General features: G+C 32.8%; 1 protein-coding gene across 1 annotated transcript; it reads right to left on the bottom strand.

Annotated features, from left to right (window-relative positions):
• Positions 1-5562: 5562 nt before the first annotated feature.
• Positions 5563-16180, bottom strand: LOC126745920 (histone-binding protein RBBP4). The gene is made up of 5 exons (XM_050453976.1): positions 16011-16180; positions 12159-12815; positions 11891-12091; positions 6090-6266; positions 5563-6021 (listed from the first exon to the last, which is right to left on the bottom strand). The coding sequence occupies exons 1-5, from the start codon at positions 16030-16032 to the stop codon at positions 5792-5794; spliced, it is 1287 nt and encodes a 428-aa protein (XP_050309933.1). The 5' UTR covers positions 16033-16180; the 3' UTR covers positions 5563-5791.
• Between the last annotated feature and the right edge of the window lie 48 nt (positions 16181-16228).

Raw genomic sequence — 16228 nt, forward strand, 5'->3', positions numbered from 1 at the left:
CCCGACTAGATAATTTTGCAGCATTTTTTCTTGACTAAAACACTTCAGCTTTATGCTTCTGAAGTAGATTTTCCTGTTGGAGGGTAGTGATTTTGTCATCTAGTTGTTTTTTTTCTATGGCATTTTCTGACACAATCTTCATTTTGGCTTCTAGAGACCTAATATTTGCCAAGTATTCGTCACAGATACTGCACGTATCCGACCTTGGGTAACCAAATGAAATGTTGAAGTCTCGTGAGAAAATAGATCTATATGTTTTATATGACACAGAATATTTTTGATCTGTAACGGTATTTTTGTACATATTGTCCATTTTTCTGATATTTAAATCTTTGGGCAGGTAGGTTTTTGAAGAATCCTTTAAGCTGTAATGGCTTTGTCGTCCTTTGAAAGAACTAATATGATTGACTACTAGATCTTTAGCTTCCTGTTTCAGCTTGAGAGGCCTATTTAAGTGTTTTCCTCGTTTATCAATTGGGGCGCTACCAATCATTTTTAAAGATTTCTGGAGAATTTCAAGCTTTTTTTTTGGTTAAAGCATGTAAGGAAAGAAAAGCCTTAAAACAAACTGGTACTTCTGTTGTCTCACCATCTAAAGAGATTCTGACACGATAAGCAAATGAACTCTCTACATGAGAGTTCATCTTGCGACCTCTTCTGCGTTACGTGGACGTCGCTTTTGTACAGGACAGACACTAATAAGTCCACACAAATAGATGTTTTGCTCATCCACGGATTTTAATAAATTAAACTCACTTATTATCTTTTGTCTTGCACTAAGTAGAACTTTATCAAAACACTTGAGACGTTTACTAGAGATGTATAGTTCACGAAGGAACTAGTTCGAATGAACTACTCTCCGTAGTGAACGAGATGAACTAGTTCGCAACAACCTTAAAGGCTCGTTCACTGCGAACTAGATAGGCGATCGCGATCGATGTGACAAGGATCTAGGAGCAGAACCAAGACCGACTGAACGTAAAATCAAATGACTCATTTTGCATTTGCGCCGATCTTTCGTATTCGGTTCATTTCAGCTATCAGCTTGGTTTGTTTTGGTGGTTCCCCGATGTTTAAAGGTTATGTTTTCAATTTTGTCCAGTTTATAGATTTCAGTTTAATGTTTAATTATTATCAGTGACTAGTGAGAGTATATTTGACTTTTTTTTCTTTTGTTAAGGCCGTGGAAGGGTACAGTGAACAGAAAAGTTTATATTTGTATATAATAACTTTACATTATATAACATCGAAAAATGTCTAAGAAACGAAGTGATGCATGGACGCATTTTGACGTTGTGTCTAAAAATAGTAATAAGGCGAAGTGTTACTGTAAGCAAATTTTATCAATATCGGGGGGATCGGTTGGAAACTTGACCAGACATATAAAAAAGATTCACCCTACTATACCCGCTACAAGATCTGAGCCACCGCCACATGTTTCGAACACTGATTTTTCAGCTTCATCTCAGTTAACTATGTCTAAATTCACAGAAGGACAAACACAAAACGGTAAGTTATATTTAATATAACTGGAACTGCGTATAATATGTTAACTTTAAAGTTTGAAAATAATAAATAATAATAATAATGTGTCAAGTAAAAACAAAATAACTGGAAAAATAAAAATAGATATTTATTTCTTTTAGTGTGTAAAAAAGGTGGCCGTTAATTTAGTTAGAAATGCGCTTTGTACGTAGATATAAATCTTTTACCGCAAATTCTAGTTATTTCAATATTTGCTTGCGTTGAAAATAATTCGTTTTTAAAACGATTCTAAGAAAAATTAACTATACTTTTTAATCCGGACTAATTTTAATTTCGTTAATTTAATATTAGATAATTATATTTGTAGATCATGACTATGACCCTAGACCCAGCAAGATCGACAATACTCAGAGTAAAAAATTTAAGGCGAGTCAACTGCAATCTGATATTTCAACATACTTACGAAGTACAAAGCCGATAACTCTTTCTAAAAGCAAAGAACTGTATTTTCAGTTATTAAGGATGATTGTCAAAAGATACTATCCTTTTAGTATGGTGGAAAATCCGGAATTTATCAAATTAATGAAACTTGCTGTTCCTGGATACAAGGTACCTAGCCGAAAAACAATAAGCGAGAGTCTTATGTCAAAAAGTTATGAAAAAATAAAAGAAAAAATTTAAGCACATTTAGTTGATTGTTTCCAGTATAATGAAAGGCATACCGCCGAAAACCTAAAAGAATTATTAAGATCAAAATTTGAACAATTTCAAATAGATAATAAAATTGTCTGCGTTGTTAGTGGCAATGCAGCCAATATTCTGGCGGCTGTGAGAAATGGTGGGTGGAAGTCCAAAGGTTGTTTTGCTCATTCAATTAACCTTTTAGTCCAAAATGGTTTGAAGGAAATTTCAGACCTTTTAAATAGAATTAAGGCGACAGTAACGTTTTTCAAACAAAGTTCTTCGGCGTTAGCAAAGCTAAAAGAAATTCAGAAGCACCTGCTTTCCAATTGCCCTGAATTCCACTTTAGCTCTTGTAAACGCAGAATTAAATACAGTTTCCGCCACAGATTGGGTTATGTTAGAAAAGTTGACAGGCAAATTGCGAATTTTTCAAGAAATCACAGAAGAAATCAGTGCTGAGAAAAACGTTACTATTTCAAAAAATCTAGTCCTTGTTTATGCAAGGTATCAGCATATCCAAACCTTTTACACGCAGAAATATATAGAGCCAGACTTAGGGCGGTACTTCACGTTTTCCGTGAAATTTTTTTTAAAAGATTTGGAAATATTGAAGGCATGGACATATTAGCCAGGTCAACCGTTTTAGATCCTCGGTTTGAAAAAATTGGATTTAAAGATGAAAGAAAATATGCCAACACAGTAGCGAATCTTCGAAAAAAATTGCCTCATATTTATTCCTCTAAAAATGTACTTCAACCCATAGAAAATCAGGAAGCACCTTCAACAACTCTATCAGAAAAAAAATCCATGTGGTCCATGTTTGATGAAACTGTTGAAAAATTGGCACCGGAAAAATCCAACTTTGGCCGTTATTATCAAATTCGACAGATATTTAGGCGAACCCCTTCTCAACCGAAAGGAAGACCCATTAAAGTGGTGATATGAACGTCGCCATGTATATCCCACGATTTATCGATTTATGAAAAGTCGACTATGTATTCCTGCAACGTCAGTTCCGTGCGAACGTATTTTTTCAAAAGCAGGACAAGTCTTGAAAGAAAAACGTGCAAAGCTGAAATCTAAAAAAGTTTCCCAAATTTTATTTCTTAACACCAATCTTTAGTAGTTTTAATATTAGTTATTACTTAGGTTAGTTATTCATGTGTTTGAATACCAACTTAGTTGTTCAAACAACTATGACTCATAATTAAGTTTTGAAAAAACTTTATTTTTTTGTCTTAAAATTTAAGCTTTTAAGCTTTAAAAGCCTTTTAAGTTTCTTAAATAAAAAATTCATTCAGTTGTTATCACTTTTTGGATAAATAAAAACCGTTTTATTTGTCCTTTTTTAATTGTATTAAGTTTATTTATTCAGTTGTTTAAATTTGTTTAAATTGACGAATTAAACGTCTAAAAGTCTGAAAACTATGTATTTTATCATGTTTTCCTTATTCGAATAATTTTTAGAAGGTTAAAATTGTACATTCTAGTTATTCTACTATAAAAGTAAACGTGAACTACTGTGAAGTAGTGAACTAGTTCAATGAACTATTCTGGATTATGAACGAGACCGAGTGAACTAGTTCACGTAAATGAACTAAAAATCCCATCTCTAACGTTTACATTGGCAGTCGCTTCCTGTCACGTGGCTTTATAGGTTAAGTTTTTTAGAAACATCGGTTAGTCTTCCGTAACTTTTTCTCTTTTTTCCCTGAACTGGCAAAACAACAAAGTCTTCACTGTCACTTGGATTCATTTTATACTGTTTATTAGCACTACAATATTAAAATACGGCTTGTCACTTATATTTCCACAAGTTTGACGAACAATAAATAAACACCAGAACCGGTAAACACAATCAGAAAATAAAAGTAACTAACTGCAGTCAAGAGAGCCTTCTGACAATTCCTGAATAACGTGCATTTGTGACGTTCCCCCTTCTTAGCATGTGGCGCGCGGACTCTCCTTCTTTTTAGCCAGTACAGCTTAATTTAAATTGTCGATATCTGGCGACTCTTCCCTTTTTTCGCCTGTATAATGTTACTAGGTGATACTTCTGTCTATTAAAAGTTGAACGGACTGAACAGCTGAAAATGAGCAAAAAGTGACATTCCCCCTTTTTAGCCTGTACCCTTCAAGTATAATTAATTACCTCAAAGTATAATAGATACAAATCAAAAAAAAAATGGGCATGTCTGTAGTGCTAAAGTAATTTAAGTTAGGTCGGACCAACTCAACAAGGTAAGCTATTTTAATGAACAAGTTAATAGTATGCGGGACACTGAGCTTTTTAAATGATCTCTGTCTTTGTCAGTCTATTGGTATAATATATTTATATTGTATTGCCAGGGTACTGGGTAGGATCTAAATTATCACTGGGTACAAAATTGTTATTGTATAATAGCATTGCAGCCCCACATTTCGAATTTTGCTAAACAATTTTGTATAATCTACCCAATTTTAAAATAGAAAAATTGCAACTTGTACAAAATAGAGCTATGAGAAGCATTTTAAACTGTAATAGATACACACCTATCTCAACAATGCTTAACGTGTGCAATATGTTATCTGTAAAACCAAAAAAATTATGTTCAATGTATATGTTTTATTATGTTACCACAGTATATTTGTAATAAGATTAATTTTTTCATGGACGTACATAACACAAGAAAGCGTAATGATTTTATTTTAACCGATAGATGTACATCTAGCCAAATGTTGAATTCCGTTTTGTATAAGGGCTTGTATGATTATAATATGTTGCCAATTACTATGAAAAACTGTGATCGTTTAATTACATTTAAAAAACTTTTTGAAAGAGCATGTTTAAATTATTATTTAAATAAAGTGTATTTTGCTTATTATGTATAATTTTTTTCTTATGCCGTTTTTATTTATCTATTTAAACAGTACTTGAGTAGGAGTGCATTTATGGTCTTGTATGTGGCTATTAACAACTTTTGGATGGGCCATTGTGGGGGAAAGCCTAGGTCGAGACGGTGTTAACGGACCGGAATGGCCCCCATTGAACCCAATTCAATTAGGCCACAACTTGACCCAGATGCAGGTGTCGTCATTGCCGCTATGCGATTTTATATTTCTATAGTTTACAATAATTTGTTTTGTCAAATTATCGATTTACAATGACCCACGTATGTATTAATTCGATATACGAGTATGTTGCTCCTGCTGATGAAAGTATGTACTGGATTGGTAAAAGTATTATATTCTTATTGAATTTTGTAAAATGGATTATATTTTATATCTAGCTTTTTTTATGCTAAATAAAGATTATTATTATTACCGAAGATTTGCTAAAAAAAAACAACAAAAACTGTTTTTTACTATCTAAATCCTTACCCCAGAATAACGTGGTAACTTCCAAAAAAACAATTAAAAAAAAATCTTGTTTATTAAAAGATACTAATATGCCATAAAAATCACGACAATAATTAAAAAAAAGACTACAAATGATAGGGCAGGTAATTTACCGCATACTTACTGAAAAGGTGAAACTTGAATGTATTTCTAAATAGTCTTAACAAAACTTATCTTAGTCTAAAACGAAACTAAAACACTTAAAACTATAAATAAAATAAAACACTTTGAAAAAAAAACGAAATTAGGGAGCAACTGCCTCAATATCAGACGGCTGCTGTTCCGGCTCTTCATCGTTATAAATATTCTCAGCCATTTGCCATACTTGCATAATATTATCTTCCGATACGGAACAAATTACCCAGGCCTCGTTAGGATTCCAACTAAAATCGGAAATTTTAGCCGTGTGACCCCCGTGGATGAACAAAAGCTCCGGAGGACCATCTTCGGCATCTTCAGGTGATTGTTCTTCACCTAAAAAAAAAAAAAACGACTTTAAAATTACAAAAGAAACGCGGGAAAAAATCATCGTTAGGTCGTACCAATTTTGCTTAGATCCCACACGTGCAACCTCCGATCAGTACCTGAGGAAGCCAGAATTGTTTCGTTATGTGGCGACCATTGAACCTGGAAAATTTCATCTTTGTGCGACTCGAAACTGTGCAGCTTCAATTTAAGATTTCTCAGATCCCATAACGCCACCGTTTTATCGGCCGAACCTACGGACAGTACATATAAATTAACAATTAAAGTAAATTTTCTCAAATTCTATTGCTAGGCTACTAGAATTACTAGAACTAGAATATAAGCTAGAGGTTTTGGGCACAAATTTGGTAACTATATTGATTATCCTTATTTATTTGAATTTATTTACAACTGACTCGAAACAGTAAATATCACTGATACATAATTTAGATTAATAGAAGAAATTAAAAATTAAATTACGATGAAAGTTAAACAGTTTCCTGTTACGTATACGAAATTAAAATACAGTTTTAAGTTATGACAAAGTTAGGGTGATCAGATCGCTTAAGCAGAAATAACAGGAATTTTTCCCACCTCTAAACTCCTCTCCCTTGCTCCCACATCCTTTTTCAGACCGCAATGACAGTGAAGAATGAACACAGAGCGGACTCTCATTTATCGTCATTCATTCTTTGGTGAAACATTCATATTTTATTGCATTTACAAAGTTTTTATTTTCTAAGCAGAATTTCATATTCATAATATTCACCTTTAGATTGATTCTTTTTGGTAGTGGTCGACAGGTTTCACCTTAATGTAAAATTTACCACCAGTACAAGGAATTTTATATACTACTTTTTTTAAATTAATTTTCAGCTTTAGTTTTTGTTATCAGAAAAATCAGGAAAAACTGGGTAAATAAGACTTGTGGTAAAAAGTGGTTGATTTAATTTTATACAAGGATTATCAAACTCTTAAGTTTTGCAAATTTCTTTTCAATAGTTGCTGTGTATTAAAATATTTTTAATTTTTTTTTTAATAGGTAACCAAAAGTATTTCAGTATTCTCTCCACTAAATTTATTTAAAAAATATTAATCCAACATGTTTTGGACATATAACATGTCCATCATCAGGGATAACTAATTAAGGGGTTCTGTCAAAACATGTTATAGTTCTAGTGCCTCAGACAAGGTTAAAAGGTTAAAACGAATTAAGATACACGAGAATGGGACAAAACTTGGATTTACAAAAACTTTAAACTACATAATTAAGACAATAGGTCAATAATCAATCTTAACCAAAAAATATTGAATGTGCTATGTATTTAAAGAGGTATATGATTTTTAGTTTAAGATATACAGAGGTCAGGTAACAAAAAATAAACCCCAAATTTCTAGCTTGTTCACAGATGGAATAATTTTTCCATTTATATGGAGGCAGGAAAAATAAAAAAGATTAAATTTGGTTTTAATGGACTCGGATCTGATCATTGAATCAACACTCTTTCTTGCATTTAATGGAGTCAGCTCCAGGCCTCCATCCTTAGACCTAAATGCAAACAGAAGTTGAGTGTTATCAGCATTAAGGTAAATGGGGCCAGAGCAAACCTGTGATGGCAGATCTGATGTGTAAATAACAAAAAGGAGTGGCTGAAAATGAAATCCTGTAAAATTCCTTGAAGAAGCAATCGATAATCTAATTGCAATCCATCCACTTCGACAACCTGCTTCCTAGATTATCATCTACAACACCATCAAGTATCAAAACCATCTATACGAAGAGAGCCACAACCATCACAAGCAGAAACCGAAAATAATGATTGATGGGATAAAAGGCCTTGCTGAAGACCACCAATACAAGACAGGAGATAAGTGAAGCGTCCATGTTCTTGGATATGCTAAATGAAAGAAGTATTGAAGATGAAAGATAAGGTCAAGGTAATAATGCTTACCTGCGTGAGTAAGTGTGCACTTGTATTTATTAAAGGCTGTCTTTTTTAATTTTATAACATCTTTTATAGTATTAGTTATATAGGGTTTGGACAGACTACGAGATCTAATTGATTTAAAAGAAGAAAATTGGCCAAAGAGCTGAGTCCTAATACTCTGTCCTAATACTTAGTGGAAGTCTATGCAACTTATAGAAAAATTAAGCCGCTCCCTATTGTTATGAAAGTCTTTAAAAGCAAAAAGATTGAGTTCAAATTGTTTAAGTATTACATTTCAATTTAAATAAGAGTAAACAAGACTATAAGGTCATTCAGGCCATATAAATCCATAGAAGCCGATCAAATCAACTCCAAACTACGATAAACACAAATGCCGTCAATTAAGCAAATTGAGTCCCGAGGTACTCGAAATGGCTCATTAATTACCTGGCAGCATAGATTACGCGTCTGTAAAATCGAAGTGAAAATCTGCATCTCTCCCTATACAAGCCAGTAAAGTCACATTTATATCACCTATCAAAATAACAATGTCATACATAATGCACATTGACAGTGCTAAAAACAAAGTATAAATGACACTCAGCTGTTTGTAACTGCACAAAGATCTATACACAATACCCAGCAAGCAACGGATTGACATAATTTTAACAGACAACCAATAATGTTTTAAGTCAGTGGGATTATTCAAAAATTCGTATCCACAGCACTGTGAGAGAAATCACTTGGCACATACGCACAGAACCCTCCACCTCTTGTTAAGTGATCAGTATGAAACAATAAGGCCAGGGATACCAATCATATAATCAGGTAGTGGCCACTCAACCAGGTTTCAGTTAAAACAAACAAGAAAATAAGTGATATTTTTCATTAATTACTAGTTCTTTTATATCACTAAAAGAAGGAAATAGATATGGATATATATTATGTTGACATGTGAAATGTAAAAAAAATTGGAAATGTCTGAGTGATCTTTAATTATTCTGTTTTGCAGTGTTTAATGGTTTACAGTTTATGTGCCTTGGGTCGGAGATACCCAAAGACCAAAAAGAATAAGAAAAGGTGCTGTTAGATTACTGTCAATTTGATAGGGAGGATCTGGGACTATTTCATTATAATTATTTTTAGAATATTGCGGAAACATATCTTCAGAGCCTAATCTTTTTAACTAATCTTTTCTTAAGTTCTATCTTCTACATGAAAGTCGGTTTTGGTTGTGTCAATGGATATCAAATTCTTATTACTATAGTCGTCGCGCCAAACAGATAAAGTGATCCCAGGATCTTTATATTGAGAAGAATTATTTTGAAATAAATTACGTCTGATGCTACTTGCAATACCCCGTTGACAAGAGTGTCCGGAAAGCCAAAAAGCGACCTCGTAAATATTTGATTGCTGCTGAAAAGCAAAGTATTATATATATATATCAAACATCTGAAAAAAGCCACCCAGGCTATAACAAAGTAAAAAAACTTAATTTTACAGTTCAGACAGCAGGTATGGTATTAATATATTGTTATTTATACAGTAGTTATTATTATGCATACATACATATGTACTCATGTTTACATGTAAACATCACAGCTATGTAGTGTAAAAGTCTGATGACAATGAGTGAATTCATTGAAATGCATAAGTCTTAACAAAAAGATTGGCATTTTCATTGGTGGGGAAAAGTCTTTTCCCGTTGCCCAGCAAGCTATATTATAGCCACTCCACTTTAAGAATGGACTTCTACTTACAAATAAAGGAGAATTGCGGAAAAAATAGTTTTAGCGGTTAGATAACAAATATATTCGGTAAGAACAGGACATGGTAAAAGCCGAACTTTTGGAGTGCCGAAATTTGGATAAGGAGAATCATGCTCAGGCCAAGTACTTGGTTGACGAAGTTGCACAATCGACTGGTCAGACTGTTTTAAGACTTCCTCCGTACCATTGCGAGCTGTCTGATAGAGCTGATATGGGCTCAAATTTTCAGACCTTAGACCCCTATTTGATGAAGTTTTCAATAATGTTACTGCTGAAAAAGGGCAATAGGTTATGTTCTTGGAGAAGAGCAGTGAATGTGGACTATGGATGCAATGACGGAAGTTCAAGTAGAACCACCACCGTCAACAGTTCATGAACAAATGAAGACCAACATCGTCTGCATTTTTTTATTATCAATTTTTCATCTGTGGTTATCTTTATAATCTATATTAACTACTTGTGTTTAAAATAGTATAAATTAAGCATTTAAAATAATATAATCCAAATTATAATTATTGGTAGGGATTAAACAGAAGTTAGGCTTTACTGTAAGGTAATTGTATCAAAAGAGGTAGGAAAAATTCTTTACCAGGTATCTTCTGTTTTAAAATCAAAATATAGTTTTATCTATAATTTTCAATTTAATCAACTACTTGTTTGTGACGCCGAAAATAGAAAGGTATTTTAACAATAACATTTAACAGTAACAATAACATTTTGTCTGCCACCATTACTCTTTAATTTCATTTAAGAACTTATTTCTCAGGCTTCATAAAAAAAATAAACCATTATATATTGCAAAATCTTGTTGTTTTATAAACCCAAATAATTTTAAATTTCTAGGCGTCTAAATTAGTATACATATAAATATATAAAAAAAATATTTAGTCAGATCAAAATACCAACAAACTCCGCTAGTCTAACCTGGCCGAAAACTGGTGGATTAAAATTCATGCACTTTTATTAATGTATGGCAAACATATACATTAATAAAAGTAGTAGACTATAGTACTGTCATCCTATCGATCAAGTCATTCACAAAATTGTGAAAAATATATTCACTTAACTTAAAGTTGAACTATACCTACATTATGTTTTGAGAAAGGCGCAGAAACTAAAATAATGTTTGTGAGCAAGGAGGAAGTCCTTAATTTGGAAATCAAACATATTACACTTAGAATTATGGGTAACATTATTCTTAAACCTATAAACCTAATTGTTCATCCAAAATTATAATTCTTTTCTTAAATAAATATCAGCAATATGTCTCCAACATAAAATGTGGGTTATTCTTTATCACATGTATTAATAATTTCAAATTTTATCTAAACATATTACTTAAAATTGGTGAAAGAGCAGAACCCATAGCCATACTAAATTTTTGTTGATAAAATGTATGATTATATTTGAAGTAAGTAGTTTTTACACAATAGGTTAAAAGCTCTAAAATTGCGACATTTAGCGTTGTGCATTCTGCCAAATTATTATCATTCTCTAATTTATTTTTAACAAGATTTTTCAACTGCGACATTAGTAAGAAGACTTACAATGTTAAAACTTACCAAAACATCTATGGTTTAAAAGATATTATAGAAAATTTGTCTAAAAAATATTGCGAGTTTTTAATATATGAGTTAAGATAAGAGAGAATTATTAGTGCATGTTGATAAAATATTTTGCAAAAGGGTGATGATAGTTAAATTTATACTACTAACTATAGGTCTGACGGGCACATATTTTTATAAACCACAATAATATGGTATTTTGCTATTATGTGGAATACATTTAAATAAACTATCAATATCATAAAACTGGTTTTTATATTTTTGAAGTAAATTATAAGTTTGCATTTAATTTTTTTCTGTGAGATCTTTAGGTAATCAAGGACCATTATTAATTAATAATTTTATTTGAATAACATTACCTTTATCTGTTAGGAGAATTTTAGTAGTTTTATGGGATTTAAGTGTCTTTAGAGTTCTTAACTTGAGTTTAATTTTTATTGGTTTTTCAATTTCTACTTTCCCTTATTCTAAACTTATCATGTTGATCTTTTGATAATTCTTTGTAAAAATGGCACAGGCAGAAGGCTTTTGTGAATGTACCAAAAAGGACACAGAGAAGGATACAATAAAATAAGCCTAAACCAGTAACTAAACACACAGATTTTAATCAACTCACCTGTAGCCAAAATAAATTCAGAATATGGATTAAAACTGAGACAATTCACCTCAGCGGTGTGGGCATCGACGGTGTGCGACGGTTTACTCGTGTTATTACACCTGGTGTCCCAAATCATCAATTTCTGGTCGTCTGCCACTGAACCAAACAAACTCTCGTGCAACAAGTGCCACGCCACGTCCTCCACGACCGCAGTATGACCTGATAAAATCCGAAAATAAAAAGGAGAATGACAATTATTCCAACAATGCAACAGCGAACGCACTACCTGTGAAAATGGTCTTGGCGTCAATCACCCGGTTGTCTTTGGGGGTGGCGTTAATGTCCCAGAGGCAAATTGTGTGATCGTCGCTGGCAGAGAGAAGATATCCATTTAAATTCGGGTTCCAGGATAAACCATAGCCTTCTTTTTGATGTCCACGCAATCTTAAGTCCGGATGGCATTCCCCATTAGGATCAGGCTTGCTAGGATGCTTAGTGTAGTCGAAAACGAGTACGTCACTCGATGGTGTTTTTGTGGCAATGACACAAGGGTTCTGGGGCATGTACCTTGCCCTGTTCACCTCCCCTTCATGATTAATTTTGATCTCAATCTCAATTTTCCCGGATACTGAGCCGAAACCGCCGAATTCACCCTTTTCGTTTTCATAATGGGTGGCATCAAACTGTGCATCTTCATTTGGTAGTTGCACACTGGCGATCAACAAATGATTTTGTTCGTCACTAGTGTGTGTGCCCAAGATGAGACGGTGCAGTGAGTGATCTTTACCCTCTGGACGAGTGACGTCTGGAAGCCATTGGGCGGTTAGTGAGGGCCACTCGAGCGCGTGAGTCATCACCAAATCGTAGAGGAACGGAGTGTTTTTCTTCCAGATTTTGTATTCTTCGTTGATGACGCGCTCTTCGACCGCATCATCGAAGGTTTCTAGAGGAGAAAAGATGTTCATTAGACATCATGAATTTTCATGTAAATTATATACAGGGTTTTTTAAGGTGAATAAGACACATTAACAATAAACATATATTATGCTAAAATTGTATTTTCAAAAGATTTGCAAGCTGAAAGAGAGAATAATCAATATACTATAAGGTACAGGGTGACCCAAATTCAAGCCTCAACTTTGAACTGGGATTTTTTTTCTCAGAAAGTTGGAATAATATTTAATTTCTTCTTAGTGATTCAATTAATTTTTGTTTTTTCATTGGATAGTTGAGGCCATTTTTTGAGGCAGTTATAATAATTCATATAATATATTAAGTCATTTAATATGCAATATGCAAGGATATGAAAAGGTACAAATAATTATATAAAAATGTTCTTCCATGTTACCTAAAAGAACATAAAAAAACATTAAAAGATACATGTACAGAGCTTGAAAAATTAAAGTAAAACACACAATATAAGTACACAATAATAAAACAACAATGCAGTATCATTTGTTGATTAATCCCTGAGACGAGGTTTTTAAACTGAGACCAATTATGCTCAGTTAAAATTACCTTCAATACAATACCAGATCAATATAATACTTTTAAAAATATAAATTGTGCTGTTCCATAAGGCACTGTGCTGGGACCCCTTTTGTTTACACTTTACATAAATAAACTTCTTTTTCTGGATACTTCAGGCTTCAGGTAAATTAATCATATGTAGATGACACTGTTTTATTAGTAGAGGGTAACAGCTGTGAAAGTTTTGTAGAAAGAGGGATTTTTGATGTTGCAAAGGTTCATCAATTGTTGGAAGAAAATTCCTTAAGGATAAACATTGACAAGACTAAAGTTATGACTATTAGTATTCTAGATCATAATGAAATAAATATAAATTTTTTAAAGGTACACAAGTATGAACTTTATTTGAGGTGAAACTGTGCAATTGCAGAGAAACCTTGGGTAGAACATCATCTAAGAAGTACTTAGGCATTTTTACCGATCAAAATATCAACTGGCAATCTCATAGAGAAAGTATAATTTAAAAATGCATAAACTAATTTATAAATTTTATTATATCAGAAATTGTATACCTATCAACATTTTAAAATTTTATATATATCTTTAGCTGTCAGTTATTAGATATGGAATTTCAATATGAGGAGGATCTTTTCCTAGTACCATAAAAGATCCTTTTTAGTGTGAATAGTCTTAGTTAGGTTGTCAGCCATGGAACATAAGTAAAAGTTGTTGAGATCATTTGAATCCAATGAAATATTCTGCTACTTCTGGCTTGTGCTACCTGATAATTCATTCACAATTTACCAGGATGTTTGGGATTTGTTACTTGATTTTTTTAATTTAGAAGAATAGAATTGTTGTTTGGCCCTTTGCAGTGGCTTCCTGTAGGTCCTATGATATTCACGAAAGTGTGTTTTCAAGAAAACACTATTACTAAAATGTTTACACAAAGAATTGAGACACAGGAGATTTTTTGCAGATGTGTGGATACCCTTAGTTATCCATAATTTGGAATGTGGCTTTATTTTTATATGTCTCAGAGGGAAAGATTTGTCTACTAGAGTGGATAAGATCTGATTCCAACTTTGTCTATTGCATTAGTTGCAAAATCTAACATAATTGCCATAACTGAAGATCCTCTTATGAACAGTATGAATTACTTTCCTAATTTTAAAATTAACTGGAAAAGATGCAACTATGGCACAGTGGTCAGAGATATCAGCATCAACTCAATCACAAACTATATCCTCATATAAATTATAACAGATGTAATCAATAGTAGTAGCAAAATGCTCAGTGATACGAGCAAAGGAATTTACATACATAACGAGATTTGGAAGCATGGTTGTTGCGTTAGACTCACTATCAGCAAAATTGATGTCACCCGTTAATATTATTCTGCTCTTCAAAGGAATTTTTGCAATCTATAAATGCAAATTACAAAGAAGAGCCACTTACTGGAAGAGAATACATTGCTGAAAACTCAAACTCACTATCCAAGTGATACATGGTTTAAAGGACCATTACATGTTATTAATGGGTATTATAACTTGATTTGTGTATGCTAATTCAAGAATGGTTTTTATCAGAAAAGATTGGACTTTACTGCATAAAGTCCCTATTGAAAACCTCTGGGAGACCTTAGACAGGCATATAAGACAATATCAGATCACCAATTAAAATTATCTAATAAAAGTTTTGCAAGAATCCTGGAATTCTTGGAGAAAAAATCTCTCAAAATATAGAACATTACTCTCAACATATTCAATTAAAACCTAATTTTTAAAAGTTTCTCTACTTTTGTCTGATAGTGTATATATATATAATTATAATATTAGTGATCAAGAGGCTGTTTTTAGGATAATTTATGAATTATTTGTATTTTTTATTTCCGTGAATAAAAATTTTGTGTCAAAAAAAATTGGCTGAGTTGTCCGATCTATCCTACTTTCTTATAATTTAGAGTGATTGCTTTAATTTGCTAATAAAAAAATACACCATCTTTGAGTTAAAGGTCTATGCAATTTATTATCAAACCTGTCCCCAAGAATATTTCTGTTAGACTTTTCTAAGCTTAAAGGTGTAAAGCTGCATAGGAAGTGGGGTATTATTACTCTACTAGCCTTTGTCTTAGGTTAACTTTCCAGACTCTTTTAAGCAACTTGACAGGACCTATGGATGAATTAATTTTAAATTGAAAGAAAAATAAAAGCTTGATTGGGAAGATGATACTACCACTAGAATCACACAAAGTATTTTCTTAGTCATTGGCAGCCTGATTCATTAATGAACGGGTTAGAGAGAAGTTTTTTAGCCCTTAATTCATTCGAAACACCATGCTTTTTTTTGTTAAATAAGTGTATATAAGTATGCTTTAAGTCTTTAAGGCATTCCTCTTCATAGTAGGTATACCCGAGACCTCCACTCGGACCTGTATTTGTCCTTAAACTTCAATTCAAATTCGATTGAATGGCTGAATTTTCTGAATGTTTAGCATAAAAATGCGGTTGTAATGCTTGTGCTTTCTATTAAAACCAATAATGTTATGCCATAATTATAAGCTTTAGAGCTATTGGGACAATAGTAGGAAGGATTTAGAAGATTATTGAGGAAGAACTAAAGCCATGAAGGACTATGCATGCGAAGGATAAATACGTTCAAAACTTACCGGCATCCCCTTTGTCCGCCATGGTGTTCACAAGACGTGGACCCTTAATACACCTAAAAACCGCCTTTTAGTCTCAATTTTGATAAATCCTTTAGCTGATATATGTGCGGAAGTGTTGACTCTTGTTGAAAAGCGGCCCTTTTTGACGTTTGTCCCGCCAAGTAAATCATGGGGGCGCCAGGTTGCCAAGTCAATCACCAGAGTAGCAAAAAGTCAGG

Source organism: Anthonomus grandis, chromosome 1 (assembly GCF_022605725.1).
Source record: "Anthonomus grandis grandis chromosome 1, icAntGran1.3, whole genome shotgun sequence".
Taxonomy (NCBI): Eukaryota; Metazoa; Arthropoda; class Insecta; order Coleoptera; family Curculionidae; genus Anthonomus; species Anthonomus grandis.

What these genes read in the sequence shown, in the direction of transcription:
- LOC126745920 (XM_050453976.1), bottom strand. Translation starts at nt 16,032, where the DNA reads ATGGCGGACAAAGGGGATGCCG. An exon ending in GGCGGACAAAGGGGATGCCG is followed by an intron (nt 12,816 to 16,010) that starts GTAAGTTTTGAA and finishes TTTCTCCTCTAG; the next exon opens with AAACCTTCGATGATGCGGTC. An exon ending in TGAATTTATTTTGGCTACAG is followed by an intron (nt 6,267 to 11,890) that starts GTGAGTTGATTA and finishes TACTGTCCGTAG; the next exon opens with GTTCGGCCGATAAAACGGTG.